Here is a 17,661-nt window from a genome sequence, read left to right as displayed (position 1 = left end):
TATTCAGCTGGATATTTAAGAACGATTTGAGCTTTAGACTGGAAATTGTGCGTTATTCGTCATTGTGCAGAAGTACGTCATGTTTTATGACAGGCAAGTCCGCCTACGAGATCAGGAAGAGGGTCTAACATTATCTCGCTCAGTCTGACATATCAGTTTCTTCGCAGACCATCACGAGAACGACCTCAGCGAAGCCTGTTCCTTGGCACGTTGAGTGGCGTAGTCAAACTTTGTTTATGTTTCTGTAAATAATTATTCAAAAGTAACAGGAACGCTTAAAATTTTTCTTTTACTCGTATACAATGTTATTTGCAATGAACAGTGTTTTCATTTCATGAGGAAAGAAATGTCGAACAACGACGTGCAAAAACAAATGAGTTTACTCTAATGGATATCCCATAAATGTACATGTAAATGCGCGTACTAGGGCATTAAACATTTACTTAATTTCGGTAAAAAGTGTCATTATTGCAGACATTTTCTGACCAAGTCCATATTCGTATACCTTTTTGGTTCTAGACAAAAATGTTGGAATGCAGTAAAAAAAACGATTTTTTCTGGGCAATAGATTGTCGACAGGCGCCAGAGAGTGAATTCAAATTTTATTAGTAGTGTGCCACCAAAAGTGTGTTGCATAATTAACCCCGTATCCCTTTACATGTTAAGTGTAGGTTGTGTAAATTCCTTACACCGTATATATTAAAAATATTTAACAGAGTTAAAGGTGGTGTTTGTGGATAATGATAGAAGATTGTTGGATGATTAACGTTTAATACTAACCATTTCTGCACTTTTAGGTTTAATTATTGTTGGCATGTTTACATATTAGGGGGTTTCAAACCTGACGAATAGTGTATATTTCAATTTAAAAAAGTATTACTTTTAATACAAATAATAATAAAAATAGTTTTACTTTTTGTACCGCATGGCAATATAAATGTACGAAATCCTATTATCATTCTAAATCATAGTCAAGAAGGAATTTTAAACGAAGAAAAAAGTGTAAAATAAACAGGCACTACTAGTGATTTTTGAATATGTTTTTGTTTTTGTTATTTTGATTAATAGTTTTAAAGGCTATTCATTTTTAATAATTTTTAATTCCAATTCTGTAATAGAAAAACTTTAATAAAACTCTTACAATATTTTAAATTCATTTAAAGCACTATTTGTAAAGATTATTATTGAATTTATATTTTGTTTCATACAGCTGTATAGGATGTTTCTAGTTAAAAAACATAATATATATATTCGATTTATACTATGTAGAAGTAATGTGTTTGGAGTTTAGTATGAGGCTGCATATCGAGTTGGAATTTACTTTAAATTGGAATAATTACTTTACTCTAACTGTTCTTGTGCAATTTTCCTGGCAATATTCAAATAGTCTAATTTTTTATCTTAATATATCTATAACCGGCTTTAGAAAATTTTTATTAAATTAAACTCGTAAATTACTTGCGTTAGTCCAGTCATAGTTTTTGTTAAAAATAACGATGTTAAAAACCTCTTAGAACTCTATCCAAGTGGTATTTTATGGAATCCATCATAGGAAAATCCTTAAGAGGTACTGCAAATTATGGGAATCGAAATAGTTATTTCTGCGAAAGCTCAGTAATATTTAGAAACTCTGTTTTTACTGTAGGTTAACATAAGAGTATTGGAAGAGTTTCTCCGACTCTCAGCCAACAAATGTAGTCAGTGTTTGTTCCACTTCTTGATCCCTCGAGATACTGCTTCGCCGCTCCGACATCGACGTCGTAACAATAAATGTTTGTCTACTGTTATATAATTTTGTTATTCGTTGTAACAATGCTGTATTTATAGCATATTTTACTAGAGTTTAATATGAGTAAATTATAACTACAATAAGCCCTGCTATTATTTGTGGCCTTCTCTATCACCACATCATCAAATTTAGTGATGGTTTAATTTGGTGATACAGTAATAATTAAAATTGGTATTACGTTCCAGAATCCAAGCTTGGTATCTAAAGGACATCTTGGATTCTATTATACAATTCTTCACTTAACGACATGATAAGAGTACGCCACACAGCGTATAATGTAATGGACAATCGATTAAAAAGAAAAACAACTTTCTTTCCTTGATAGAGAAGTATCAATATGTCAGGCTACATAAATATAGATTCAATGACGCATCACTTATGGATAAAACATGCATGTTCATTCAAACGATTCTTGCCTATGTACATGGTTAGGATATGTAAAAGCTCAGCCGCATGCCTATCATAAAACCTGACTGCCTGTGTATTAACAAAATTTCATGCAAAATGTAAAGTCGACAGATGAAGTAGTTCCGAGATATTGTGCACATAGTTAGGCTGTTGTGCTGTACAAGAGCCAGGACCTTATTAAAATTTTTCATGTCTTTCTGTACGATAATACTTAATGGACAGGTCCTGAAGACTTTAAACTAAGTACATAAGTTTCTCTTTGTCCAAAGAAAAACCCAATTATTTTAGGCTGAAATGGTCTAAATTAAACGTAAATATAAAATCTTAACATTCTTTCATGGTTCTTATTGGTAGCCATAATGAAAACGAGATAAAGCAAAGAATGGCCACACAAAGTATAATCATAAAACGTTTTTCAGCAGGATGCCAACATGTGTGATAAAGTTACGTTTCTTGGTAAGATTTCATTAAGTTCTGATGGGTGATCCAATACTTTGTATTGTCTGTTTAATTTTTGATAAGGTTTTTTAGGAATTAAACAATATGATTATGTTAAGAAATTGGTTTTAATATGACTTTTAAGATTTGTCATTCTGTGTTCTATCATCTTGTATCATCTAAACTCATTAGTAGAACATAAGCTGAGAGTAAATTACCCGAAGTTACTGATTAGGATAGATTGTTTTATAGCCTACATTACAAATTCAATAAGTTCGTTTTGAATAGTTATGACTTTGGAGAAAGTGTTAAATTATTTGAGTACCTGATTGTACTCTACTGATTAAAAAACAATTTCCTGCGAGTTTACGTCCTGAAACCCATAGCATCTTATGTATGATGTCTGAGTGTATTTTATATATTTAAATAAATTTTATTTAACTTCAAATTTGATAGATTATTACGAACAATGGTGCTCATTAAATTGTAGTATATTACAGTTTCTATGTTATAATAATTCAAAATAGTAGTATTATTTATTAGTAATAAGCATTACAAATTAAAAAATACTACTAATTAAATATAATCAAAATCATAGATTGCTCTAAGTAAAGGTAGAAGGCCCAAAAAACGTATTAGTTATTTATTCTCCAAAAAATGTTATAACGGTTAAGAATAATAATATACCATTTACTGAAATTACTTTAAATATGTGACATACATATTTTGATTTCAAAGAGGCCTTGTATGACCTGCTACTCCATAGCTTAAAAAATAATTAAAATAGGTTAAAATGGGTCAAAAAATATTTTAAGATTGATATAAATTAATTTTTATAGTTGTCATCTCGTATATTCTCAAAAAGTTGGATGGATTTTCATAAATCATTACAAGTTATTCTCATATGTTATGTTTTAAAATACCATCCATTTTTGTCATTTAATTAGAGAGTCAATATTGTGAGAAACCATGAAATGTATTTTCCATTAATACAGATAGATGGCGTAGTAACACTTTTAATATAATGGAGATAGCTTGCAAACTTATTTAGTTCATATTTTATTAGAATTGGTCCAGGTTTGTCTAGAATAATAAAAAGGTATAGTTTTCACGGTCACTTATCGTTTTACTTTTAAAATCTATCTAAAGTTACTGCCGTCTTAGAAACCTTGCTTTTAAAACTTTTATTATCTCTTGATGACGACCGAATTACAATGGTTATACCATGAAAATAGGTTTTGGTTTTTGATTGAAAGTTTTCTATTTACTAAATATTGTGCTATGGTCAAGGTAAACATTTAAGGATATTGCAACTGCTATCATATTTTTGTGTATTATTTGACGCTGGTCCTCGACCAAGACATGTGTTTTTTTTGTTTTTTTTTTTTTTGCTTTGGGATATTGGGGTGGATTCATAGATCCTCACACGTCAACCTGAGCTTATTGTGTGCCCCTTTGATGTTAGAGGGGTAAGCCTATCTTTGTGCCCTTAATTAGGCTAAGAAGCTTTTCCCCGATACTAGCATCTGGTTCGTCGCCTGGTTGTTTATCACCGAAAAGAGCCCTTCTCCTTGCTCCCAGTCTCTCACAGTCCAGTATTATGTGTTTTGCAGTCTCTTCAGACTTATTGCAGAGTCTACACTCCGAGTCCTCATTTCGTAAACCTAGAGTGTTTAGGTGTTTCCTGAAGTGGCCGTGTCCAGTGATCAAGGCAATCACTTGCTTAACCCGATCCCTGCCCAGCCCCATCAGCCATCTGGTGAAGCCGGAGCTAGAATCGGCAAGCAGTCTTTGGCCGAGTGCTTGTCCTTGGTGACTCTGCCACCGCAAGCGGTGTGTCTTCCTGGACCATTTGTTTATTACTTTGGTAAGCGGCTGACTTGCTTATACCACAACTCGGTTCTGGACCGGTGTATGGCATGCTTGCTCCGCTTTTGGCAAGCCTGTCGGCGCATTCGTTGCCACCTATGCCTGTGTGGCCCGGTACCCAACCAAGACGCACACAGTTGCTTGATCCAAGCTTGCAGAGAGTGTTAAAGCACTCCCACACAAGCCTGGATCCAATGCTGTTGGAGTCAAGAGCTTTAAGAGCTGCCTGACTGTCTGATATTATACAGATGTTCATTCCCTGGTACCCTCTGGTGAGGCCTAGGTTGGCACAGGCTAGGATACCATAGATTTCGGCTTGAAATATGGAGCAGTTCCGACCCAAACTGCCGCAAAGGGCAGTTCTAGGGGATTGACTAAACACTCCATATCCAGTTCTACCCTTAATAAGCGAGCCATCCGTGTACCAGACAAAGCTCTTTCTTATTGTTGGGATGTTATCTTGCTGTTTCCACTCATCTCTGGAGTAGAAGTCAACAGAGAATGGATTATTGAATACGAACTCCGTTCTCATTATGTCGGAGATGTCCCCGCGCTTCAGCTTTTATATGGACATCAAGAGGTAGAAGTCCTAAAGCCACCTCGAGGGTCGCTGAGGGACTGCTCCTGAATGCTCCGGTTACAAAGATTGTGCCAAGCCTTTGTAAGCTTTCAAGCTTGGCTTTGGCAGTTACCTGATTCATCACCTTTGTCCACCAGACTAATGAACCATAAGTGATTTGAGGCCTTACAACTGCTTTGTAAAGCCATAGTGCTATATGGGGTTTTACGCCCCATGAGATTCCTGCAAGTCTCCTGGACGTCATGAGCGCCCACTTTGCTTTGTGCAGGATATTATTAAGATGATCATTCCACGTAAGCTTATGGTCTAGAGTCAGTCCTAAATATTTTACTGTCTTTGACCACTCAAGCTGAGTGGATGCGAGTTTCAGCCTAGAAAGAGACTCTAGGTTCTTTTTCCTAGTGAATGATACAACTACTGTCTTAGAGGGATTTACTTTCAGTCCCTCTCCCTGACACCAGTTGTGTACATGTTGAAGGTTGGTATTCATGATATCAACAACAACATTTGTATATTTTCCCTGTACCATAAGGACTATGTCGTCTGCATATCCTTGGACATAGATTCCATTGTTAGTAAGGTCCTCAAGTAGACCATCTACTACTAGATTCCACAGTAGAGGTGACAGGATGCCTCCTTGAGGACATCCCCTTGTGGGTGCGATCACAAGCGATTCTTCATTGAGATCGGCCCTGATCCGTCTGGAGCACAGCGTGGCCCTAAGCCACCGGCACAGGGCTGGCTCGAGGCCACGTCGCTATGCTCCACTTACCATTGCAGTGAATTTGGCATTGTCAAAAGCTCCTTCAATGTCTATGAAGGTGCACAATGCCAATTCCTTGGCGGACAGGCTATCCTCAATCCTACTGACTAGTTGGTGCAGTGCTGATTCACAGGATTTGCCTTGCTGGTATGCATGTTGGTTGCGATGAAGGGGAGTGTCTGAGAGAACTCCCTTTCTCAGGTGCCTCTCCACCAGTCTTTCTAATGTTTTCAGTAGAAGAAACGAAGATAAACTGATGGGAAGAAAAGATTTAGGAACAGAGTAATCCGCTCTCCGACATCCCATCCACTCCTCACCTTTTTTAGGGATGAAGACCACCCTGTTGAGACGCCAGGACTTGTGGTATGTACCCATAAGCTAGGCTCGCCCTGAATAGTTCACATAGAAGGGTAAGGAGATTCTCCGGCCCTTGTTGAAGCAGGGCCGGAAAGATTCCATCCCCTCCTGCAGATTTGAAAGGGGCAAATTTAGAAATTGCCCATTTGGCTTTAGAGAGAGTGGACAATCCTTCTGGCAATGGCCCAGCTACCACGATAAGCTCTTGGCCGTGAGCCTGCCTCATGGTTACCAGACGTTCCAGTGTCGTCATTCTCAAAGATACAATCAGGGAAGTGAGTCTCAAGGAGAAGTTTGAGGCTATCACTAGACCCGGAAGTGTGTTGACCTCCCTGGGACCTTAAAGATCCCAAGTGACCGGTTGGACTTGGAGGCTAGTAAACGTTGCAGTCTAGCTGCCGCGCTTAACTCATTTACCTTCTGTGTAAACTGCCTCCAGGAACTTTGTTTTGCTTTTTTAATTGCTAGGCTGTATTCTGTTAGAGCTCTATGATAGGACTCCCAGATACGGCTCCTTTTGCATTGATTGTACAGCTTCCTGACATTAGCCCTTTTGAGAGCGAGGTCCGCAGTCCACCACTTAGTATTGGTTCGACTCTTCCCCCGTCGCAATGGGCAATTGTCATGGAAGCTATTGATTATAGCATTCTGCAGGTCAGAAGCTATCTGATCTATGTCTGTGAAGCATCGCACCCTTCCGCCAACCGATCCCAACTGTGACTGAAGGTCAGACTTATATCCCAACCAGTCAGTCCTCCTGGGATTGCGATAGAGGACCTCTGCAGCCTCATCTTGCACGTTAAAGCGGATATACCTGTGATCCGATAATGAGGCCTCTTCGCTTACGTGCCACTTATCAACCATTCCAAGTATACCTTGTGTGCAGATTGTTATGTCAATAACTTCTTGTCTAATTCGTGTTGCGAACGTAGGGCGGTTACCTTTATTACATATAAATAGGTCCCTACTTAGAAGAAATTGTAAAAGTGCCTCACCTCTGGGGTTAGTGTTGGTGCTGCCCCATCCAGCAGAGTGATGGGCGTTGGCGTCACAACCTAGAAGAAGTTGTTGACGTCTGGCTTGTGCTTCTTCCACCAGGAGCTCTAGGTCTCTTGATGGAGGGAGTTCCCTGGCATCATATGGCAAGTATACGGAGCCTACAATTGTGCTCTGCACTATGCCTCCATTCTTCCAGGTCAAGACATGTGTTAGTAAGTACTATAATATTCTAATATAGATGTAGGTTTCAATCAGATGGAAATCCATCGTTTTCACCAGGAATTTTGACACTAAAGACTTACCGTTTGAATAAAGTGAATCCATTGTAACTTAAAAAAAAACATATTTTTAAATTCTCCAAAATTTTAGTGTTTTCGGGATAGCTTTTGATATAAAGTTTGTAAATACTTAATGTAAAAACGAAAAACTAACTCTATAATGTTACTACTTATATTTTGAAAATATTTTTTCTACGGAAAGGTACGAGATTTAGAATATATTGATACGAGGTTTTCAGATACAGGACCCCTATCCTTTTTCTCTTCTAATCCGTTGTGCCCATCTCATAGATCCCCATTACCTGGGGGTTGGGGTTTTGTACGAATTTAGATATACCGGTCTTGAATCCTGTTGCAGTACACTATACATCTTCTATATATACTGTTTATAAAGAGAGACATCCTAACTGGATTACTGGCTCATCAACACCTTATTAAAAAATAAAGATACGACGTGAAATTTGTCAAATACGTTTATAATATAACCTAGAGGTGGCCTAAAGAATGCTCTTTCTCTAAGAGCTCAGTGTTTCACCGCATTGGCCTTTAAAATTGTGAAAATTCTAATAAGAAATTAATTGCTGCAAACTCGCTATTTATTGAGAAAAACAATCCAAATGTCATTAACTGTTATAATTAAGGATCATAATATTATAAAATAATAATATTTTGAGTTACTTTACATACCATTTTAAACTAATTTACATTTGTGGTATTGAAAGCATAGAGTAAGCATAAAATTAAAATTACTTCTTATTTCAATCTTTCTGTAATCGCTGTAGTACATATGTCGTACGGATAATAACATTTAAAGTTTTAAAATAAAATGATGCTATACTTTAAACTGTAAAGTTCCGTAACTATATAGCATGCAGTGCTTGATCAGTAATGTAAAGGAAATATTACAGATAGAGTTACTACCTAACTTTTGCTGCAGACGTAAACAACTGTATTAAATCCATGTAAGTAATTTTTTTTGGCAGAAGTAGGCTTTTCAGACGTGCGTTTTTATATATCTTATTTATGAGAACATCAAATCAAATTTAGTAGTGGCACCAGAAATATCTTAGCTGGAAGTAAATTGCAATGGGTAAACTTAGACACTTTGTAACAGAATTAGGCTTTTTAGATCTGCGTTTGCGCGTGTGATTAGATATTTTCTTAAGTGGGAAAATAAATAAAAATGAACATTGGTGTCTAAAATCGATATTAACGTACGCTTAGAAATTGTTTATTGAAGCATTTGATCTGCAGTGTACAAGTCTGCATGTTATTTTCTTGAATTATATCTTCCAATTTTCACTAGAACTGATTTGGCAAAAAGATATTTTGCAGTAGGGTTTTAGGATCTCCACACATTCAAACATCTCTCCAATTCTCCCACTGGCCAACATCACCACAACAGTAGAGTTCTAGGAATAATGTTTCGTAAATCATCTTGACTCCAAGTATTCAAGATGTGTAGTCACCTCAGATGTGTAGGATTTAATACACATCTGAATAATGTGTTAAGGAAAATGTAAATTTATTTATAATACCAGTAGCATTTATTTATAAAATTATGTATTCAAATGGCCCGGAATAGGGTCATACCAAACTATTAACATTACGTTTTAAAACACGTATGATCTCAAACTTTTGAATCTCCTGATACATGGTGGGCATTCAGAAACAATAACAGGTTGTTGAAAAAGCATTAAGTTGTTTTTATTCAGTATTATAGTCCAAATGGCTTTAGTGAAACGATCACCTAAAAACACCACACAATAAGATTTTAACATAAAATACTTTTTAGCCCTTATCATAGAGATCATAATAGGGGATGGATCATTTTAAAGTTATACGCATCCAAATGCTATTAAGTTAATGTGTAGGCTGTACTTTTTGTTATTGTGTAACCAGATTACAAAAAAGTTCAGATATTTTATAAACCAAAAATATGAATGTTCAAAACAGTACTGGATGGAACTGCAATATCTCCAATTTCATAAGACTAAAATTGAACATAGTGTAGAATTGTTTTAGATCTAATATTGATTTGACAGGACTAATATCGTGATATCCGCTATTACAGCTAGATTCCTCTGCATTGTTTCTACGGCCATATAGCCTATCTCTAATATAGTTCTAATCAGTTTAAAAATACATAATCAAGATAACTTTGATCCAAATATCTAAAAAACAACTGAAAACAATATTTTTTTGTAATGATTGATGATCCATGGTGTAAACACCCTGAATTTTCTTACCTGTTGTTTAGAAATCTTACCTGCTGTAGCCAAGAGAGATTCTTCGAGGAACTGGAGAAAGTATATCAATAATTTAGACGGTTTGAATTTTTTGTATTTTTCTGTAATCTTCGAGCAGTTTTTTCTTTTTCAGCAGTAAATTTGTATTCTTACAAAAATGTACAGAAATATTCTATATATCTTACTTTTCTACAAGCATAATATTGCCAAGTGAAAGTGAAGTTGCCTGAAATTCATTGAATGCTTATTATATACAGAAACATATGCTGACATAAGAGCCTCGGATGCAGTGTCAAAGAGATAGAGAAATAAGATATCAGCACGGTTACAGAGTGAAAGACGTTGTATAAAACCCACATCACCGTCTCGGAAATCTTTTGATTAAAATGGAAATCTCAAAAATTCTTCAAAGCGATTAATTTGATTGATAAAAATGTCAAGAAAATAACTAGTAGCTTTCCTGATCATTCGGGAAAAGTAAACTTGGTACAAGATCGTAGTGATGAGATCCAGGCTAAGTCATTCAATACTTAATGTAGCTTGTACCTGTGTGTATCGATTCAATAGTTAACAAGTCTCTCACTAGGGAGACTATAACAAAACCTTAAGATAATATGGTGAGTAATAATAATCAATGAGTATTGACCTCATGACAACATGGAGTATTTAAGGGGCCCTTCACCATGAAATTGTATCTCACTGTGTAAAATTTCTCTGATAGTCTTACGATATACGCATTGAGAAAATTAGGACAAACTGAAGGATAATCCAATCTTAAGGTTTTATCTGCGGGGAATTGATAGTGAGCTTAATTTTGGTATACACCTTCATTATGGCGTTTTAATAAAGATGTGAAAATTCGACATTGATATCGTGTTGGCATTTTTAAGAGTCAAAAAGTTACGAAAATCAGTTTTTCACGAATACTCACGACCAATGGCTTGAAGGTCAGTAAAGGTCACTGTAAAATTATTCCTCGTACGATTATATACGAGATGTTTCTTGCATTTTTCTTTAAAGTCAAACGTTTTCGAGCTAGAGTGCCGAGAAAGCGAGTAAAATGCACTTACATAGAATATTATATACCGTATACATAAAAGGCGTGAACTATTGCTTTTTATCTATGTATTTAAGTTTTATTAAAACTTCTAACTTCTACCCGGGCGTTTTGTGACAAATATACTTCTATTATAGAGGTTATAGAGGTGACCCTTATAACCTTTTTAGCCGGCGCGATATCAATGTCGATTTTTTGATATAATGAAGGTATATAATATAATTCCGCTCACTAGGAATTTTTCCGCAGATTAAGGTTTAAAATACCTAAAATGACTGGACTAAGGAGAGTATAAGTGAGAGAAAACAGAGAACTCTTGTCTCCGGGTAGCACCTTCACGTATGCCTATACAGAAAACCAAATTAAATCTCTAATAACAATTTGAATAACAGTTTAAAATATTTAAATTAAATGTATACCCATTCTCATTTCAATAATAATTAGTTTATAATAAGTTTATAAAAAGATCAAATTGTTTAACAGTAGAGTAACCCGGAGGATAGCCCCGCGCTCTGATTGGTCGAGAGCAGGTCACGTGATCCAAGATGGCGGCTAAGCCCCGCCCTCTGACGTCACTCCCCACACGCTGACGGGGAAAAATCCCTCAAATGCGGGAAAAAATCCCTCACGCGCGGGAAAAAATCCCTCAAATGGCGGGAACCAAAAAAAAAAAGTGGCGGGAACTTTGAAAAATCAAATACTTACATAGCAAACAAAACGTGTTTATTTTAAAAAGTTTAAGAAAAAAACAATGGCATCCTCCCGTGGATGATCACCCGACAGATTGGACAACGTAAGAGCCTATGGGCACATTGTGGGCACAGAGTGTGTCCACAAGGCCTCAACCCTACCGTCGGCAATCTGTCCATACAGACACAGCAGCGAACGTGCCTAGCCGGGGGCGACGGTTCCGGTTCCTCAGGGTCGATGTCGTAGGGATCCCTCGAGGCCGCCGACTCCATGCTCTCGCCGATGCCGATGAGCAGACCCTCCAACGACGAGCGCACTTCCCTCCAAAGCGCGTACGCTATCACGAGGCTCTGGTCACGGGGCGTCTCGTCGAGAAGATGGTCGACGAGCCAGAGCATATCCCTGAGCTCGGCCCTCAGGGTGGACATCGCAACCAACGCCCCCACAGTGCACGCCACGGGAGCGCCGGTGCGCCGGCGAAACAAATACTTGAAGGAAATGGTCCAGCACCAGTTCCCGTAACCTCTGCCGTGCCACATCTACTCCTGATGCAGCTGTAGGAGGCTGAAAAGCAAGTAAGGTATCACCACTACTACTAATACTACTTACTACTACTACTACCACTACTACCGGTGGACACTTACCCTTCTACAAGCGCCGGTTCGACCCGTTGAGGTAGAGGGTTGGGTCGAGTCGACATTGGGCCCAGCAGAGGACCGGGACGTCGAGGGGGCCGGGGCGACGGTCGCTACGTTGGACCCACCAGAGGACCGGGACGTCGAGGGGGCCTGGGCCGGGGCGATACTTATCCTCGGAAGTCGCCGCGGCCGAGGAAGCGGCATCGTCTGGAGAGGGAGCCTGCGGGCTGCGGCCCGGGGCGGTGATGGAGACGGTGGTAGAGGCATACCCGTGATGGCAGCCTCCAACACTTCCCAGGGTCCCAGCAGAAGGTCCTCAACCGCTGTGTCATTGAGAGGCCTCTGCCTTGGCCTCGGTCCAAAAGCCCACGGGTCAGGAGACTGCAAAAAAAAACAAACCGTAGGAAAATAGCAAAAAACACGAGACGGACAAAACAAGGAAGCCAATTGTACTTACACCGGGTATCAGGTTCTCCACGGTGGCATCCGAGTCATACTCCTGGAAAGAAAAAACAATTCAGCCCGTAACGCAAACAAACACGCATACAAACACAAAACCAACACAAGCGCACACGTACCTCCACACTGTCATCAGGGTCAGGCGACAATGGGGAGTCCTGGACCTCGGGGTGGGGATCGGGCCGGGGGTCATCGTCGTTGCCCTTCAAAAAACAAAAACAAATTGTACCCAATCGGAAAAACGGAATCTAATTATTAATTCTATAATAGTAATAATAACATTACCACCAATCGAGGGGCTTTCCGCGGAGGCGGTCCGTCGTCGTCACCAGCAACGAGGGGTGCTGCAACGATAAGAAGGCCCACCAGTATCAGCATCAAGCGAGTGTAGCCGACTCCGGGAGGCAGGCGTGCTCTGCAGAGAATCGCTATCAAGGCCGTAGACACAGTCATAACTCCCACGGAAAACGCCAACACAAGGTGCCTGCAACTGTACATGATTGCACAATGCTGGATACATTCGCAGCAGTTGCTTATATGCAAGCGCAGCGTACCCCCCACCACACGTGCGTTTGTCCTTGTTGCAACGTGACCCAAGTTTCCACACCACCCAAGGGGTAGGGTCCCGGCGCGTTAGGAGATATTTTACGTGGCTCCTTCCCCAGTAGGCCTATCCACGTGTGTGTAAAGAGCCCCAACCATCGCTCTTTACGGTGGTAGCCACTCCATAACAAATTTGCTACCTCCCAACATATTTTTTTTTTTATTTTACAATTTTTGTATTTTTTTTCTTTGTAATCCTTGCTAGTGTAACAAGCCGCTTTACTCGGAGAAGCCTTTCAATGCAACCCGTAAAACACTCGCAAAGAAACATTTTGTTTTTTAGTATATTTTTTTACATATCTTTTTTAGCAACTAGAGCGAGGCTCGTACCCCTGGACTTACGGAGGTTAGGCCTGCCATAGAGGTATCCAAACACACACACACAACCGCCCCCGGACTTACGGAGTTTAGGCCTGCCGTAAGAGCAGTTGAAAACCCCAGGACTTACAGGTTTTACGCCAGCCTTAGGGGCTTGCCACTCACTCACCCCGCCCTAGAGCCTTTTTTAAAGCACAAGCATATGTACACAGTCACTATTATGTTGAGGTAAAATACATTGAGCATCGGAAACAATAGCCTCCTTACTATCTACAATATTCCTATCAACTACGTTATCGTGAAAACGAGACAAAAATCTAACTTTTTCTAACCCCGTAGTATATACAGTAGCGAAGGGTTTACAGAGAGCGCGGACGATATCTTCGTCAAAAGGGATCCCTCCGTCATTCCAATTAATATGATGAAAGTGACGCACCAACCAACGGGCGGTTCTAGCCGCTTTTGAATCTAATTCGGTTACGCTGTACGGGGGTTTGAACACTATGTGTGAGCGAAACAGATGACTGACCACAACAAACTCCTTCACAATAAACCGGTTCTCATTATCCTTGAATGCATGAAACTCCACTATCGCTTCCATTTGGCCAACGTTTAAAAAGGTCAACTTCCTGGACCAGTCTGCAAAGTACGGGACTAGGGATGTCGTTATACTCCACGTCCTCCTCCTCCTCCTTCTCGCCAGCCAGCAGACACCGAACAACACTCTTAGCTGACACCTCGATGGAAAAGAGATCCCGTAGTGCGATGTAGACCGACGGGAGGTTGTTAACAAACTGAACCCACTCGGTCTTGTTAAGCGTTAAAGAACGTTCCCCGTCATAGAGATACGCATGCATTTGACCAAAGACGTTCGAAACCCTGACATCCTCCCCACTGTCCACCTTGATATTCAACCTCTGCGAGGTCTCCAAAGCCTGAGTGATACAGTTGAAATTCGGAGCAAACTGATTAAATACATCGTGCGACCAGTAAACGCTCCCCTTCTTACCATGGAATAGCACCCCGAGAGAATCGCCTCTGTCTTTAAACAACCCCACAATTACACACTTTGATAGATCGCTACCTAAAAAGTAAACCGACTTTAGGAAAATACCCGTTAACGAATTTATGCGTTCCTTACGCCTGGGAACCTTCGCAGGTTCCACGTCCATCACTGAAGCCTGCATGGTACCGTCTGACCGTAACCCCTCACACTACCCCTTATATACCACCCAATTTAGACCAATCAGCGACGTGCTTATTTCGACCAATGGAAAGCAGCAAATTAACGAAGTAAGGGTTCCGTTTCCGCGTCTACCTCCTCTTCCTCCTCCTCCTCCTCCTCTTCGTCAGAGTCAAAGTCTGAATCGTATTCTGAGGAAAACCTAACCCTAATTTGGTCGTAGTCCTTCACATCGTATATATCGGCATTGGAAGAAAACTTGTAGCAATTAATGTGGCCTTTTTTTAATAATTTCCCGTTTTTGTAAAAGTAAACAGTTACAAACGCTTCGACGCCCATTTTGAATGTCACCGAGTGGATGAGAGCTAATGAATTCCAGCACCCAACGAAGTCCAGGTCCCGTCTGACCGTAGCCCCTCACACTACTCCCTTATATACCCAATTTAGACCAATCAGCGACGTGCTTATTTTGACCAATAAGAGGGCTAGGAAATACGGTTAGATTTAAATTTTCTAATTGTAACGGACCTCGTATGTGTAATCGCTACAATACATGCAGAACTCTAAATCATCCTCAACAGTGTGTTGTAGATACGCCAACACGAAACCGTCAAAGGCGGGAAAATCCTTGACGTAAAATATTTTAGAGTGGAACAGATGCCACTCTTTCACATTAATGCTTAGTTCACCAACAGAGCTACCCTCTTTCTTGAATATTACATTAGCAAAATCCTCAAGAACAGTCTCCTCGTATCCTTCGCTAACAGGTTCATATCTCTCAAATATGATTCTAAATGCATCAAACTCTGGGAGTTTGCTTACATCGTAATCATCTCCGTAATCAGACTCGCCCTCTTCTACATCTAATTTATTAGTGCTAACAGTTACGTTATCTTTAAGCAGTTGAAGAGTTATGGTACACTGGTTAGGCCCCTCCCGGTCAGACATGATTGAGCTAATGAAGTCTAGCATCAGGAAACCCTCAATTTATACAATTACCCCCACCCTAACAATACTGTGTTGCGTTATCACGGAAGGGTTCAAGTAGAGCCTGTAATCTCGAAAGAAACGGGTCGTACATACCAACTAACTGATCCAAAATCGTAATCGAACCCCCAATGTATGAATCCATATAGTAGCACCCACAAGTGTCAGGACCTGACGTAGCCTCGGGTCGTGACCACACGCATTCCTTGAAATGGTCGTAATTATAAGGGTCACTGGGTACTCTAACTGTAGGTCTAAATTGAGCAAAGAGTCTTCGCATACCCTCGACCTTGCAGAGTAGTTCGGTCTTTAATTTTAGGTATCGGATCGCATCGAGCGAGTCAGGCTCGTTTAGAAAACTGTTTAGCTCCTCCATGACACAGAATGAGACACACGTACAAAATTCAGCTATTTATAAGAGTTCCCCCACCACCACCACCGCTCCTACATTATACGTTGTACCGAACCGGTGAGCACTGTGTACGCCATGTGGGAGTCATGCAGTAGGAGACAGTATGCAGCTGTGTTTGGCGGGAAATTCTCCTTAGCTTCAAATTCCAACCTAACATCTACAGGTCCCGACTTGATCGAATCGTTCTGCTTGGAACAATCAATCACGTACAGAGGCACATGAGACGTGAATGTTTTAAAGTCAACCAGCGGAGACCCTGGTTTTTGATAGTACGAACTTTGGAATCGTGTGTACATGTCGTAAAATATACAGAGATCGCCGTGGACATTGTCGTAAGGGTAGTACTGTGAATTCAGATAAAGTTTAACATTCGTAAGGGCACAACGGTCAAAAGTAGAGGCGTCCTTTCTTAGGTCGTTCTTTCTACCGGTCTGAAAGGCCAGCACCACGTACCGAGGCTTTTCAATTTGCGAACTCGTTTTTATTGTCCAGCTCTGTCGAGTCGTTTGCGGTAGTGAAGGATATTCGTGAAGTTCCCAGGACCGAAACGGTAGGTGAATCAAAGTGTCTTTCTCAATCACGCGCAATAATTTCAATTTGTAACTATCTGACACTGTAACATGTGGTACACGCCACTCGAGCGACGTAATCTGAAAGTCGAGGTTTGACGCGTCCGGTGAGATAACGGCGTTGACATCCGTAGCTGACCTCAAGAGAACAAGCTCTTGCTTAACATTCGCAACAATTCTCTTGTAATCCTCGGCAAAACCCATCAAAAGTTTCAGAGGCACCGAATATGTAAATTCACCGGCCTCACTTGTCGTATTGGGACCGAGCCAGCACGCGTTTACGAGACACTTTTGCTCTTCATCCCTAATGGAGAGTAGTCCTTTTATAGTACTCGTTATACCTACATTTTTCGTCCTGTCAACCTCTATACCGCCTATCTCGTACCTTACATCGTCGAATAAAAATGCGATGGCATTGTTTATTAGTGAGATACTGGCTTCACTCCCGTCAGCTTTCTTAGCACTCACTTTACCAGTGATGTGTATACTGCTTTCGAACGGTGCCGTAATTATATCCTGTTGACTTATCGGAATTCTGATTTCGTCGTTGTTCTTCAGAGTTGACGAGGCGTAAGGCTTATGAGAGTGAAACTCCCAACCTGTAACAACTTCATCATACTCTGCGGCCGACTCTATTGCCAGTAGCGCCATATTTGAACCCCAGTGACGCTAGAAACCGAATGTTTCGCGATGTTAACACTACCGTCTTCCGGTGTTTACTGGCCAATGCCTGAGCAGACACTTCTCTAAATACTAGACCCATTGCCGCTTCCTAATGTGCAAGCGTAACGAGACGGGTTCGTTTCTAAAGTTGATTAAATCGCCGTTTTGGTCTCTGAGAGAGACCTCTATATTGTTCACCCTGCGGACGTTCACCGGTAAATAGATGACAGTGCTCGGTTTCTCAACTATTTTATACCCGGGAGCCACATCGGGGTAGAACTCGTGCAACACGTGTCCTTCCATACCGTTTTGAAAGGAACCGCGTGCAATGTTGCACTCGACACGTATCGTG

The 17,661-nt window shown here is 40.2% G+C and overlaps 1 protein-coding gene across 1 annotated transcript; it reads right to left on the bottom strand.

The window, feature by feature from the left end:
• Positions 1-16,109: 16,109 nt before the first annotated feature.
• LOC124361346 lies at positions 16,110-17,297 on the bottom strand. The gene has a single exon (XM_046815395.1). The coding sequence runs from the start codon at positions 17,295-17,297 to the stop codon at positions 16,110-16,112; it is 1,188 nt and encodes a 395-aa protein (XP_046671351.1).
• Between the last annotated feature and the right edge of the window lie 364 nt (positions 17,298-17,661).

Source organism: Homalodisca vitripennis, chromosome 4 (assembly GCF_021130785.1).
Source record: "Homalodisca vitripennis isolate AUS2020 chromosome 4, UT_GWSS_2.1, whole genome shotgun sequence".
Taxonomy (NCBI): Eukaryota; Metazoa; Arthropoda; class Insecta; order Hemiptera; family Cicadellidae; genus Homalodisca; species Homalodisca vitripennis.
This window is presented reverse-complemented; position numbering and strand designations above follow the sequence as displayed.